At 38.4% G+C, this 15,799-nt stretch overlaps 1 protein-coding gene across 2 annotated transcripts in view; it reads right to left on the bottom strand.

Annotated features, from left to right (window-relative positions):
* LOC127431853 (glutamate decarboxylase 2) overlaps positions 1-15,004 on the bottom strand; it is a 29,855-nt gene extending 14,851 nt beyond the window's left edge. Inside the window, exons 1-13 of one of the 2 annotated variants that reach the window (XM_051682465.1) lie at positions 14,392-15,004; positions 14,001-14,063; positions 13,551-13,694; positions 13,010-13,243; positions 12,419-12,509; positions 11,028-11,140; positions 7,184-7,299; positions 6,112-6,191; positions 5,934-5,988; positions 5,697-5,813; positions 1,557-1,621; positions 1,220-1,298; positions 864-1,013 (exon numbers count right to left, since the gene is read on the bottom strand). In XM_051682465.1, coding sequence (XP_051538425.1) covers positions 864-1,013; positions 1,220-1,298; positions 1,557-1,621; positions 5,697-5,813; positions 5,934-5,988; positions 6,112-6,191; positions 7,184-7,299; positions 11,028-11,140; positions 12,419-12,509; positions 13,010-13,243; positions 13,551-13,694; positions 14,001-14,063; positions 14,392-14,464 — 1,380 coding nt within the window. In that variant the 5' untranslated portion in view covers positions 14,465-15,004. Of the gene's footprint in view, positions 1-863; positions 1,014-1,219; positions 1,299-1,556; positions 1,622-5,696; positions 5,814-5,933; positions 5,989-6,111; positions 6,192-7,183; positions 7,300-11,027; positions 11,141-12,418; positions 12,510-13,009; positions 13,244-13,550; positions 13,695-14,000; positions 14,064-14,391 lie in introns of those variants that run through there. The other variant, XM_051682466.1, reaches the window with a different exon arrangement.
* Between the last annotated feature and the right edge of the window lie 795 nt (positions 15,005-15,799).

Below are 15,799 nucleotides of genomic sequence, written 5' to 3'. Positions count from 1 at the left end.
TACACAATATTAAGCAGGTGGTTTTAATGTTGTGGCTGATCGTGTATATCATCCAGCCTTATGACATGTTTTCGTCACTAGATATTTCAGCCTGATCTCATGAAAATTACGTAACTGTGTAATTTTTTCAAAATGATATTACGCGGTTCTTTACATGTATCACAGAAGTTCCGAAACAATTCACGTGCTATTAACATGTTTTGATGTCATGAGATACATGTGATGAACAGGGCGAGAAGTAATGTATGAACTGATAATCTGCCGTTTTACTCGTGATTTGTGTGAAAAGAAATAAAAGACATTGTTGTAGCACTTCTAGTGTTCATTTCACCATAAAACTGCCTCGATATGTACAACGAGTCACAAAAAATCATTTTACAAAAATGTATGTACAGCAACGTGATTCTATGTGACCACGTCGGTATGTTTGCACAATTTCTATTATAAAAATTCTACTAAAGTACAGAAATGGCTCTATTCAATCCATTAAAGCAGAGTAGCTGTCCAGTGATATGGATGGAAATGCCCTCTTTTCATGGTCTTTAAAGCCATAAAACATAGGAAAATAATAGCACAACTTGTCAAACTCTGAGTATTTTTATCAAATCTTTATCTTCTTTTTAATTAAATATCTGAGAGAGATCACCACTAAAGTTTCCTTTATGTGCCAATTTGCTTTTCAAAAGCATTTAGGTACTAACAGAACATACAGCAATACAAAATGACAGAAGCATAATCAGTGAACAGTCTTTCACTAGAAATTCAATCGGAAACCTTGCAGCATTTATTTAAATTCTCACTCAAGTTCTGAATTTTGCAATTAAGAAAGTCTAGGGAAATTCTAAAGCTTCCTCATATAGTACCTTAGCTCTCCACATCAGCCACAGTTTAAAGATGTCCACATGGCGTCCGCACTGAAGGGCTTTGTCCCCCGTGTCATAGGACAGGTCATAGTGCTTGTCCTGCTGGAAAAGATAACATGCCTGCATCTGATTGCAGCTCTGCATCAGTCCCTGCAACAAAAAACAAGAGGAAGGACAAGATAGCAAAACAATCAATGACACTTAGTTTGATATTTTGTTATCTAAGGCAGTACATTCAGACATTTTTTAATGTGACCTAAGTGTCCAAATACTGTTGGTGGCCGCTGTAAATATACAGTATGAAATGATAAAATGAGTCTGTTTTGGTTCTAATGAAGGCACACAATCTTACTTACCTCCTCTCTAACCAGCAGAGCAGAGCACTGCAGGGGCACAGCCATCATTTTATGAGGGTTCCAGGTCATAGAATTAGCTCTAAAATTGACAATATTCATAGCACATAATTTAGAAGCATTGCATTGTCCTTGAAATAAGTGAATAGCTACAAAACAATTTATTGTTTCTAATTCAGTCTAGATTACTTCCTGAGGCACAGTAGTGTGCAGTGAAATGTCATGTCAATAGAAAAATCATCAATCATAGGCAAGAAATTATTGGGGGGAAATGTAAAAAAGACCTTAATCCAAAGACCACTCGTCATTTTCAATCATAAGAACTCCAGAATGAACTGACCTCTCGACTCCATTGAGCTTCCACCTGTGTTTCCGGGACATCAGCAAACTTCCGCCCCACGCTCCCTGTAGAAACGCACAGGGGCGAATTCACTAAACAGTTGCACCACTTTTGCACGTGCTATTTCATCGTAAACGCATATGATGCTATAATTTTAACCCACAAATGTGTTTTCAAATTAGCCCAAACCATGGCAACACTGCTCACGTGCTGCAGCTGCTCTGGGGAAGAGAGAGCGAGATGATAAGTGTGCACTCAGCATCTGCGCTGTTCAGTAAAACTGATCAGAAAAACAAACAAGTTTCTTACTTAATTGACAAGAATTTTATGCAAGTATTCATTAGAATGCAATTATTCTAAATGCATTCTAACCAAATTTTATTAAGTAACTTTATTCTGAATACAGGTGCTTGAAAACATAATGGGGGCTGAATACAGTTACTTCATTTTTGTATTCTGAACATGAAATGGCAGTTACATGTTTTCCATTACAGCCCAACCCTGTTTACCTCTTTATATTAGCAAATGGCTAAAGGCAAATACTGTATTTCTTTGCAGAATATTCATCAATACACATTATATCCACAGCCTATTTCTCTGAAACAGACTGTAGGATTGGGATGATATAGTGCACACTATAGACCTTCTCATCTGTGCCAGCCGTGGGCAAATGTCTAACTGAGGCATTTAGGTTAGATGAGTGCATTACAATGTATCCAATCGCACTGCATTAGTTAGAGTTCCAGACACAATATGTGTCTGTGTTCATTTTGAAATGAAATACCAACTTTTGAAGGGATACAAGTACCAAGTACCTAGTTTTGGGTATCGGCCGATACCGAGTTCTACGTCTGTTCGATTGCTTTATACTGTGTTGTTATTGGGATGAAGTAAAGTGACAGACAGAAACTCCCATCACTTTTTCTAGCTTCGTCTTTACATGTAACATATGATTTTTGGAGTTGTGGTGTTTATGGCAACAATGACTGTCTGGCGCAAGCAGAGCCCTTCTGAAAGTTGAGACTTCAAGGTTAGCATAGGATAGTGTAACAAGGCGGTCCCATAGACATTCTATGGGCGTACATTGGCGAGGAGACAAGAGGCCGTTTTTCTTAAATGGATGTCTATGGAGAAGATGCTTCATGATGTTGAATGAACTGCTTTTTGTGAGGAAACAGTTCATCATTTACTGAATTGACCGCCTGTCTGCTAATCTTAAACATGATTTACACTAAATAATCTGTTTGGTGTAAACTATGAGTTTCATATGATAAAATTGTGATTCATTAAGAGATTTTACTACATGTAGGTGTCAGATTAGAAGTGTCAGGTGTTGGTTGTTATGTGTATAACAGATGATCTCTGATGAGAGTCTGATCATAGCGCTCTTTGTTTTCCTCCCTTAAACACAAATGTGCCGAGAGAGAGAAGGCGGAGGAAATGAAAACTCACGCATTAGTTTCAAACAATTTCTTTCTTAATTTTCTTGCTGTTTTTATCAGCAATTTTCTTGCTGTTTTTAAATATCTGTCAAAATGACATTTGAAATTATCCGATAAAAAAATCCTGGATGACTGGCAAGTGCTTGGGAATGCGAGCTCTCGCACCACACACACACAGGAGGGAGAGAGAAGGTGCGTGCACGTGAGAGAATCCACATTTATCAGGTGAAGTTGGATAAAATAAAGAAAACTGATGTTCTAAATGTAAAGGGTTTAAACAAATTAAAATGTTTCTCATGTTTTCAAACTGGTATTAGAAGCACTATGACATATGTGCAACCATGTCATTATATTAATGTACTCATACTCAGAAATATGAAATGATGACACTCGTCTGACTACGAGTATTTACCCCCCAGCCCAAAACGAGTACTGCCAAGTAGTATTGGTGCATCTCTAGTTGCCAGGGCATTGCTATACAGTTGCCAATATGTTCTATGTGTTTGCAAAGGCATTACTACAGTATGCATTCTGGGTACTTTTAATTTCATTGCTATGTTGTTACTAGGGGGTTCTTGGTAGTTACTGGGGCCAATATTGCTATGCGTCTGTAAAGGTGTTCTTGGAGATCCTAGGATGTTGCTAGGGTGTTATGGTTGGTTGCCAGAGCTTGCCACTCAGTTGCTAAGGTGTTCTGAATGGTTTTAAGTGCATTGCTATGTTGTTTCTAGGGGGTACTGAGTGGTTGCTGTGGTGTTGCTATGCAGTTACTAAGGTGTTCTGTGTGGTAGCAAAGGTGTTGCTACAGTATGCAGTTGCTAAGGTTTTCTGAGTGGTTGCTGGGGTGTTGCTATGCGACTGCTAAGGTGTTCTGGGAGGTTTCTAGGGTGTTGCTAGGCTGTTCTGGGTGGTTGCCAGAGAGCTGCTATGCATTTCCTAAGGTGTTTTGTGTGGATACAAGAGTGTTGCTACAGTATGCGGTTGCTAAGGTGTTCTGAGTGGTATTAAGTGCATTGCTATGTTGTTTCTAGGGGGTTCTGAGTGGTTGCTGTGGTGTTGCTATGCATTTGCTAAGGTGTTTTGTGTGGATACAAGAGTGGTGCTACAGTATGCGGTTGCTAAGGTGTTCTGAGTGGTATTGATTGCAATGCTATGTGGTTTCTAGGGGGTTATGGGTGGTTGCTAGGGTGCTGCTTTCTGGCTGCTAAGGTTTTCTGGAAGGTTGTTAGGGCATTTCTGGATGGCTGTCAGGGTGTTGCTATGCAGTTGCTAAGGTCTTATGGGTGGTTGCACAGGCCTTGCTACAGTATGCAGTTGCCAAGGTCTTCTGAGAGGTTGCTAGGGCATTGCTAGGATGTTCTTGGTGGTTGCCACGTCATTGCTATGCAATTGCCAAGGTGTTTTATGTGGCTGCAAAGGCATTGCTACAGTATGCATTCTAGGTGGTTTTAAGCTCTTTGCTATGTTGTTGCTAGGGTGTTCTAGGTGGTTTCTGGGATGTTGCTATGTGGCTGTTAAGGTGTTATGGGAGGTTGCTAGGGTGTTCTAGATGGTTGCCAGAGCATCAATATGCAGTTGCTAAAGTGTTCTATGTGGTTGCAAGTGTGTTGCTACAGTATGCGTTTGCTAAGGTGTTCTGATTGGTTTTAAGTGCATTGCTATGTTGTTGCTAGGGGGTTCTGAGTGGTTGCTGTAGTGTTGCTGTGCAGTTATTAAGGTGTTCTGTGTGGTTGCAAAGACGTTGCTACAGTATGCAGTTGCTAAGGTGTCTGAGTGGTTGCTGAGGTGTTGTTATGCGGCTGCTAAAGTGTTCTGGGAGGTTGCTAGAGTGTTGCTAGGGTGTTCTGGGTGGTTGCAAGAACGTTGCTATGCAGTTGCTAAGGTGTTCTGTGTGGTTGCAAGGGTGTTGCTACAGTGTGCATTTGCTAAAGTGTTCTAAGTGGTTTAAAATGCATTGCTATGTTGTTGCTAGGTGGTTCCGAGAGGTTGCTGGGTTGTTGCTATGCATCTGCTAAGGTGTTCTGAGAGGGGGTTTTGAGTGGTTACTAGGGCATTGCTCTCTCTTTGATATTTTGGTATCTAGATATGGATCGGGTCCCTCTTTCAATATAAGTCTATGGGATATTTTCCCTAGTTTTACTGTCTGTCAAGCGAAAATCATATTAACTTCATAACAACTCACCTCTACTTAACAAGCCACATGATTCGAGGAGTAATTTTGATCCACAAACCTAACATGCTGAAGTGTAATACTAGGCTTGTTGAAATCCCTAACTCTCAGTGTGAGTGTAACAGTGCAATGATGGGCTAGGAGGAGGCGGGAACCGGCTGAACAGTCAACATAAAGTTTTAATGTCAAACTTAACTTAAAACAAACATAAACAAACACAGACACACATGCAATGTGGCCGCGTCTCGAATTGGCACCTCTGGCTCCCCGCTGATCAGCTGATTCAGCGCAGGCCATGCACCATCATGGCCCGGCCACGCCCTCCTCCTCGTCACAGTGATCAATAGTAAAATTGATGTTTATCTTTGCAAGAACTACTAACAATTGAAAAGGTTCTCAGTTCTGTGTCCAGAGAATGACACTTATGATCTGCCAACTCTGAGATCATATTTGGATCACTCTCCACTGAATTTCACAGGTGAATCTTTTAGGAAGTTCACGTAAGTTCAGGGAAACAGATCTACTCACATCCACATGCATCCAGACATCATACTTCTTACAGATGTCTGCTATGGCGATCAGAGGATCAAAGGCCCCGTAAACTGTGGTACCAGCTGTGGCGCTGACAAAAAATGGCACGTATCCCTGCGAGAAAGAAATCAGGGGGTCATTTATGGTCCTTTTTGCCACAGAAACCTAACAGATTATTCAAACAGACCTGATAGACACATGGAATGCTCAAGGAGATACGGTCATTGAAATTACCTTCTGCTTGGCTTCAACTATCCTCCTCTCAAGGTCAGAAGGAATCATCTTACCCCTGGCAGAAGTAAGCATGGTTTATTACTGAACTCATATGGTTTCATGATTATAACGTTTAGAATGACATTTCTCAATTCTGCAGTCATGAAGTGATGCATCAGTAGTGATAATCCAGTCTCACCTTTCATCGGCTTTAATACAGATGACACTTTCTGTACCGATTCCAAGCGCAGCAGCTCCTTTCTTGATTGAAAAATGGCTCTGAAAGATATAATAAATCCAATGTCCTAAATTGTACAATATATAAACATAAATGTTTGCAACACTATATCAAAACAACTTTTATTAATGGGAAATAATCCTCCCAGAGTGAAACATTTGTATGTATCTCAGACATTCTGGTTAATCTTAGTCCTTGCAAAATGTCTGAAATGTCCTTTGGGAGAGTATATAGTTTTTCCATCCCCTGCCAGAGTAAATGTCACCAGCATATTAGCTCTACATGTGAGAATGTGCTTGATTTACACAGAGCGCTGTACAGCCATTACAGAATATGCTACTTCTACTAAGAAAGAGACACTCAACATGGCAGTGACTGCTGTTACAAGCAAATAATTGCTACAAGATTTGAATACTTAAGCCACAATGTAAAAGTTGCTATGTTGCCATATGGCAACACTGTACCACAATGGTATTGCACCAATGCATTTTAATATTTTTATAGATAGAGCTATCTACGCTTCTGGGCGCTTGTGGCACAATAGCTCCGCTCATTATAACAGGAGTGCCGTTAACTTCCAGCGCTCTCTGCTAGCATGTCTCAAGCCTTTCACCTGGCACCACAGAGAATCCTGCGCGCTCACCTCACAATGGCCCGAGGCACGGGCTGGACTCGTGAATGGGTGGGCCAGACCCCCCTGGCCTATTTTACATTGTGGTACAGAGTTGCTGTATGGCAATGTTTCCTTTGTTTATATACATCATATATATATTGAAAAATGTATATATATATATATATTAATATATATATATATATATATATATATATATATATATATATATATATATATATAATATATATATATATATATATTCTAAAATGCATTTAAATACAATTTTATGTTAAATATAAATTAAGATTCAGTTTTATTACAATTGTTCATTTGTTGCTAATTACTCTTCAAAAAGGGAATAGCACATAACATAGACAGGTGAGGATAAGGCAGATAAAAGAGAGATGAGAATGGTCATACATGCTCAGAAGTGAAGGCCACCAGTCTTGGAACAGATGACATTCCTTTCTCCTTCACCTCCGGGAACATCTTATAGCGAGCCAGTAACATGGCATACATGTTGGAAATGGCGCCGCCTAAAGGAACATAAAGCAATCATTCAATTCAATCACTCAGGTGATTTCATTTGTCCTTGGTCTAGCTCTCCACAACACTTGACACTGTAAATTGTCTGTCGGTATTTTATCCATCCTGAAGGTTTTGCATGAAGGGCAGAAAATAGTACTGCATGCATTTAAATTAAAAAGCCAGCAGGGTTTATTTCACAAAACATAAGATATTTGTAATAATCAATGTATGAAATGTCGCCTATGCAAACTTGTATTTTATTTATATAGGCCTATGTTATTTAATAAAGTAAAATTCATGTTAGGGACCATGGTTGAAAGACACTTCATTTCCCAGAATGCTCTATTTTACCACCAAATCTTCAAAATGGAGCCAAAAAACATGAAGCAGGCTTACAAGATGGAAAACTAAAATACAGTAGAACACATCCAAAGTTGTCTTTGCTTGCCTATGTTGTTGTTGTGTTGGACTAAATTTAGTGAATTCATTTTCCTAGTAAGTTCCTGTCATTCCAATTCAACATCCTGTGGGGGCGTGGCCAATGCTATTCAAATTTAAACTCATCAATTCAAAAACTCATGAACAGGGGTGGATCTTGGCATAGGGAATAAGGAAGTTGTTTCGGGCAGTAGGGTTCTCAGTCAGCTTAATCTCACAGTGAAATCATAAAGAGTAAGTTGACTTTTCTTTAGAAAAAAATCGCACTTCCCCCAGTGGCCAAAGCAGTAAGTGTTTTAGGGCCATGTGAGGTCCATTTATGTCCAGGACAGGTCGCCAAAAGCTAGTTGTGAAGTGAGTTCCTCTCATCTGTACAGCATGTAATACAGTGAAGAGGAATGCATATTTTATGGACTCTAACCCCCAATCCAAACCCTAAACCTAACCATTAGCTGAGTAAAAATTAAATGTTAGGGGTAAAAGTGCAACCTCCGAATCATGATCTTCACTAATTAAGCAAACACAATTACTTCCTGGTTTCAGTGTGGACATGAACCCAGGTCTTTCACGCTGCTGATGCAATGCTCTGCCAGTCAAGCCACATGGGAAGGTAAACACACTGAAACCGATGTAAAAATATCTGGTGGGAAATGTTGCATGTCAGTGAGTCGACATACTGTCGCCAATCCTAGGGTAACGGAACTTTCGGAAACAGCATGGAACAGTGTGATCATGTTGGGCCTATTTACACTTGGACACTTCATGCATTTTTACTGATCAGATTGCTATCCAATTGAAAAAGCTCATTCCATTTACATTTGCCACATCAATGTGTCTCCGCCAAACTGATAAAAATTTGATCTTCAATTCCGGTGCTATATGCAAATAAAACAGAGTTCACCTCTGTGATTATGCTAATTCCAGGCAGTAAATTTAAAAGTTGTGCTTTATTATTTGATAATTCTAAGTGAATTTGCCCAGTACGCGTATGTCTGTATTTGGGCGCGCTGTCTGTTTTTCCCCTCTGGGCTTTTTGTAGATAAGATGCACCATGTGCGTTAGCTGCGCTCATGTTAGCGTTTAGTTCATGAGTGATCTGCATCAAATAAAGGAGGAAACTTTTCTGTCTCTCCTACAACGTGCATTCGTCTCTTTCTTGTTATTTACTGCGCGACACAAGCCCAATGCAAATATTCAGTGACAGCTGTTATGTTTCACGTTTTTCTTATGCTGACGTATATTTTGTCTGGAATGCATCTCAAACCACCTCCTGAAGGGGTCTGAGCGAATGCATTTCGGAGGGCATTTACACCTGGTCTTTTCATGATCGGATAGCTATTTGATCAGTAAAAACACATGAATTGTAAACAGGCCTGTTGTCTCAGTAGCACCCTGATGAGTCTAGTTAGGAAGTAACTAAGCCACAACTTAATTACATGGTAAGGTAGTGACAGTAGTTAAACTATTTTCACAATAGTGTAAATAGGGGCCATTAATTCAATCACACTTTTCTGTCCATCTGCACTGTTTTCCGAATTGTTTTTCTATGTAAACCTGCTAGACAGACATCTAGGGTTAGATGCCGCATCCGGTTCAAAGGAATGTCACCTTTTAAAAATGCATCTCAAGGGGGCATGGGTAGCTCAGCATGTAAAGACACTGACTACCACACCTGGAGTCGCAAGTCCGAATCCAGGGTGTGTTGAGTGACTCCAGTCAGGCTTCCTAAGCAACCAATTGGCCCAGTTGCTAGGGTGGGTAGAGTCACATTGGGTTAACCTCCTCATGGTCGCTATAATGTGGTTCTCGCTCTTGGTGGGGCGCATGTTGAGTTGTGCGTGGATGCCGCAGAGAATAGCGTGAGCCTCCACACGTGCTACGTCTCAGCGGTAACACACTCAACAAGCCATGGGATAAGCTGTGGTGACTGACTGTCTCAGATGTGGAGGCAACTGAGATTCGTCCTCCGCCACCCAGATTGAGGCGAGTCACTACACCACCATGAGGACTTAGAGTGCATTGGGAATTGGGCATTCCAAATTGGGGAGATAAGGGGAGAAAAAAAAAATGCATCTCAAGGCTCATGTGTTCTGCTCTATTCATTGTGCTGCGTCTAGCTTTTTTTTTTTTTTTTTTGCACAGGAATGTGTTTGGACTAAATGCCCCCTAATGGTGAAACACTAGTTTGTTTTTTGTCGCATTGCATTGCAGAACACAGTAGATGAGCAAACAGAGATGGTGATTAAACGTGCTTACCTAAACCGTCCTCTCTCTTTTTAATAATGGGAAGTCAAAAACATTTTAGTGAATCGTTCACTTGGAAGGATTATGAAAGTGAACCGTTTAAAACAAATGATTTACCAATTCTCTTATATGCAGCATTTGGAAGACCAGTTCATTTTAGTGAACCGGTTTGTTTGAACAGTTCATGTAAATGAACCATTTCAAATAAAAGATTGACTGAATCACTTTAACCAATGCGTAGAAGTCACCTTTTTCTTTTTTGAGCAAGATATGGAATTGCAGCATTGTATAATGTGTTTTCAAATTAGTTAATATAAAAGTGTTTTATTGGTTGAATTTAGTATAAATTAATTAATGTTCAATTTAGTATGTTTTATTGGCATGAATTTAATTGTTCAGTTTGATGTCACTAATTGAGATTGTCATTGTTTTTATGGCAGATAAATCCTGTAGAACGACATTCTGTAGAATTGATCTACCTACGTTTCCAAATGAGTAGCTTGACTGTAGTTTAGTTATTTTGAGTTATGAATAGCTTGCAGCTTGGGAAGCATTTTTATCACATTGCAGAAATGGAATAAGCGGTGTGCCTTTAAAAGTGTTTTTATCTTCTATAAGCTAGGCCAAGTATGTCAAATCACAAAATAAAATGTGACCCATGTTTATATTTGATTTAATAGTAAACATTGCTACAGTATATACTTGCGTTAGGACTGCCACTGCTCATGAATTAAAATGGAACCGTGCTGAAAGTAACATTCTTTGTACCAGATTAGGACGCAATTATTTAATCTTTAGTTGACTTGGACCCCCAAATTATTCATTTGAGTAAATCTCATAACAATTTGATAACATAACTAAATGAGGTTTTCTCCACATCTTAGAGCCTGTTGTTTTATTTGAACATGAATTAAAAAGTAATCGAGGCATCCAAGACTAAGTAATCTGACCTGACATCCCGTGACTTTAAGCTAATGCGTAGGCATGTACTTCAGCTATAACACATACACATACTGTGGAATGAGACAGGTCATTTAGATTGACAGCTGCTTACCCGGTGAGAATATTCCATCACCGCGGCCATCCTGCCAGCCAATGATCTCTCTCATCTTCTTCAGTGTGACATATTCCAACAGCACGAAGACTGGAGCCACCTCATAGGTGAACCTTTTTACATGCAGATCACATGAGCCAGTTACACAAGCCAGAAAAAAGTCATGACGTTTGAGGGTATTTTGCTACAGATTTTAAAACTGCATGTCATTACCACTGCAAAAACAATGTCAGATATGTAATCATTTCATTCTAAAAAGAAATTAATTTGTCCTATATACGGTGTTTTAAGATGTTAACAATTTATATATATACAGTACTGTGCAAAAGTCTTAGGCACATAAGATGTTTCACAAAAGCATTTGTCTTAAGATGGTTATTTATATCTTCAGCTTTAGTGTGTCAGTAGGAAATATACATTTTAGACTCCCAAACATTTCATTTGCAAATAGAAAAGATCAGAATAGAAGAACAGGGAGCCCTGCAACAGATGTCATGGCCCCCACAAAACCCCCCACTGAACATCGTGTTAGTCTGACATTACATAAAGAGACAGAATCAATTGAGACAGCCTAAATAGATAGAAGAACTGTGGTGAATTCTCCAAGAAGTTTGGAACATCCTATCTGCCAACAACCAAGAAAAACTATGTCCAGGTGTACCTAGGGGAATTGGTGCTGTTTTAAAGGCAAAGGTGGTCACACCAAATATTGATTTAGCTTTTTTATGTTTACTGGACTTTGTATGACATTAAGTGATAATATAATGTTGAAGATATCCTCACTATGCAACATTTTTCACAAGTGCCTAAAACTTTTGCACAATACTATATATATATATATATATATATATATATATATATATATATATATATATATATATATATATATATATATATATATATATATATATATATATATATATATATATATATATATATATATATATATATATATATATATATATAATTGATTAAACTATTTGAAAGAAGTTTTTCATACAACTAATCTTCATTAGTGGTTGTTCACATAAATTACAATGTTATCACAATTGTGTTACAATATTATTACAATGTTGCTTTAATAATAATATGTTTAAGAAAATCCACATCCTGACATAAAATGACTTTCCTTAATAGCCTGAATCATAGCTCATTTGAATTTTATTTTCATTTTCTCCACGTGAATGGATCTGAGCACAAGGTGAGAGTTTACATCAGTGCTGGACTGCATTCATCAATGTCTTTCATTTTATTCCTTTCAACTGATTTCAGTAATGTAAAACCAAAGCTAAATCTCAAAGACCAGGCCAAAAAATTACTTATGAAGGGAGAGAAAATGGAAATGATCTCTAACTGCTTTGTGTTTTATGGAAGGAGACCCACACACTCACATATTGGTGTTGGCAGTGGAGGTCAGCCAATCCGCCGCCAGGCCAACCATGTCTAATCCAGTGGAGAGCTGATTGAAATACCTAGGGTGTGCTAAAGATAGACACAATATTGAGAAAAAAGTAATGAATTTAACGTGGAAAGGTAGACTATTTATGCCCCCACTAATGGTTCACTATTAATAGACACTTGCTGTTTGATGTAAAACACTTTAGATTGGAGCCGCAGACTGCTGCAATCAATCAATACGCTCTGATGCTTACAGGACATTTATAATTATTCCCAAAACGAAAGTACTGCTTGTTAATCGACATATCACTTCTCAAAATAATATTTCCCAGTTGAAAAGCCACCAGAGAAAATAAAACCGTCCCAATAGACGCATTCATTCAACATCACGCTATGATCTGACTTGCCTTCAGGCACAAACACACATTGATTAATTTCTGTGAAATAGTGTTTAGCTTACAAAAAATAAAAATAAAATAAAATAAAACATAATAACATAATATAAAGATATAAAATAGTCTCCACACGAAGCACATTCACGAATACATATATATATATATATAAATTGTAACAAACACACTTACCGGTTTTTATGGCGTATTTTAGTGTAGCACGACAGCTGATCAGAATATCGTCTAAAGTCTCGGGTTCGTCCGAAAGCTCCCAATTATTCCTTTGAAGCAATTCATTAGGATAGTGAAAATCAATCACTTTCGTTGACCGGTCAAAAGATTCCACTATATAAGCCAGCAATATATCCACAACCTCCTGCAGAAAATTCATAGTCTTCGCGTCCCCGTCCAATGCAGGTAAAAGATCTGAATAATAATAATAATAATAATAATAATAATAATAATAATAATAATAATAATAATAATAATAGATGTTACAATTAAAATAATATATCATGGAATTTATTGCAAAAATTAAGGGCAAAATAGCTTCATTTAACCTTGAGGAAAACGAAGGACAATGTCTCAAAAATTCATCCTGAATGAAAGTAATAATAACAGAAGTATTTGACGTAATAACCACTTAACTAACACATCAAGATAATTTTGCATTTTTAATGTGCAATCTCTGCTACAGAAATGGTGATCTGGTGATGTGATATGTGTTATTTACCTGTTGAATAGAGATCAGAGAAGCACAGGCTGGCTTTGGGGCAGTTACAGGGTTTATTACAGCCGCAGCTCTCCGCTGTAGACTCATCTTCGGCTTTAACTGGGGCTTGAGCTGCTTTCTCAGCCTCTCCGACGTTTAAAAAAGCTTTAGAAAGAAATGATGACTCTATCAGTTCAATATTAAAATCGCACCCCATATTTCTAAACACTTTAAGAGACAATAAACCTTTTATTTAGTACCGAATTCGTTCCGGACTTTTCAGGGTGTACACTCCAATGGTTCCTTATAGGTTATTTAATGGAATTCATTGTTAAATATAGACCAATATCTACCCAACCCTTTCTACTGAAATTAGTCTTTGTATAAGGGTCAGGTGCAATTTAGAACCATTTTAAATTTGAATGTGGGGGAGACACGTACATTTATATTTCATGATAAAAATAAACGTACCATATAATTTGGAGCCGATGCCTCCGGTGAATTTCTGGGCCGCCGCCTGACACCAAGCTCTGGCTGAAATGATCAAGTGTGTGTGATTTTAACACCATAAACTGCTCGATCCACCATAAACTCCCATTAAGGAGATAAATAATCCATGGTATGGCATTGACATTAAAATATGGCCTACATTCTGTGGTTTATGACCATACGTAACACCTGATATGTGAAGGCTTTAACTTAACCTTGAGCGCACACATTCATTCAAACCACACAATAAATGTCGCATTTCTTTGTCTCATATCTGTCACAGTCAAAGAAATATTAAAAACAGCAAACAAGCGTTACCTTACAGAACACTTTACTTTTTCTTTTTAATCTCTCTCTATATATAAACACTTACGGGTGGTGGGACTTTGGCTGGGGCTTCCAGCGGCATTTTCAGCGCCCGTAAACCAAAACCCGTGTGACGCCATCGCGGACAGAGCGGATCAGAGCAGCGACAGAGCGAGGCGAGCAGCGGCCATCCAGACGCGCGTCACGGGGGAACTGGAGCTGTCCGCAGCAGTGGTGCTGAATCCTGTCTTGTGCGCCGAAAATCCACTTGCTCAAGCGATGTATTTATTTACAATCACACGGGTCCAGATGCTTCAAATGATGTGCCTTTTTCAATAAGATGTTCATTAAAGATTTTCAGAGTCCGCAGAAAGAGAACAGCAGAGACGGAGTGTCTATATGCAGTTGGTGCGCTGTGCGCAATGATTTGGAGCAGTCGAAGTCTGTCACTGACCTCATGGAGAAACACTGGCACTGATGGAAACGCAGGCATCCAGTGGCTCTCATTATCTGTCACATAGCTCTGCTGCAAATGCAAGTTGAGGGTGCGTAGTGCATTTTTACAAATTCAATAACAGCAAGGCGTTGCGCAAGCCTCTCAAACATAAAAACTTATGGCAATAGTGCAATAAAAGCTTCTTGTGGCGAAAAGATAACCCGCTTCACGTCACCAGAGAAATTCCGACGTGATTCAGGTCGTGACGAATTATTTTGCGTCATAAATCGTGACTACACGCACTTTATGTCCCTCCTTTCGCACAACCCGCAATTGTGCTGAAGGCTTTTTTTTTACCACTAATCTTTTTTTTTTTATTTTTTTTTTTTTAGATTCTAGTAATTGCTTTACTCTAGCAGTGAGCAGACTTTATCATCAGTGGGAGAGCATGAGTCCAGGCGGGCTGCTCTATGGACCATGACATTCAGATCTGTTGTTCATATGCCCTCTTTTTCTCAGTACACCACCCATTATTGAGGAAATTCCTCCCATGGAAACCCAGTTTGAAACCCGAACAGGAAAACCCAGAATAAATACAAAGCCTACATTTCCTTATTTTTATTTTTAGTATTTATTCTCAAGCTCATTGCTTTGTGCTGGTTGACCGCATGGTTGTGCGCAAAAACGCACGTCCCATTGATTTTGTATTTAAGGGTTTATCATAATAAACCAAGAATCAACTCTGTAAAATATGTAAAAAATAGCAAGTCGCACAAAAAATAAGTGTTAAGTCGAGAACTGTATAGATACACCCACGAGTTGCATCCATAAAATTGTCAAAAGATCGATTAATTCTGTAAAGAATCCGAGAAGCTCTGCACAACTCATTTAAAATAAGCATTACACTATATATATATATATATATATATATATATATATATATATATATATATATATATATATATATATATATATATATACTGTATATATGATTTGAAATTACTGTACATAAAAAAAACAAAACAATGAAATTCACAAG

Source organism: Myxocyprinus asiaticus, chromosome 41, assembly GCF_019703515.2.
Source record: "Myxocyprinus asiaticus isolate MX2 ecotype Aquarium Trade chromosome 41, UBuf_Myxa_2, whole genome shotgun sequence".
In the NCBI taxonomy this organism is placed as follows: domain Eukaryota; kingdom Metazoa; phylum Chordata; class Actinopteri; order Cypriniformes; family Catostomidae; genus Myxocyprinus; species Myxocyprinus asiaticus.
Note: the sequence above shows the minus strand (reverse complement) of the source record. Positions and strands in the feature narration are given on the sequence as shown.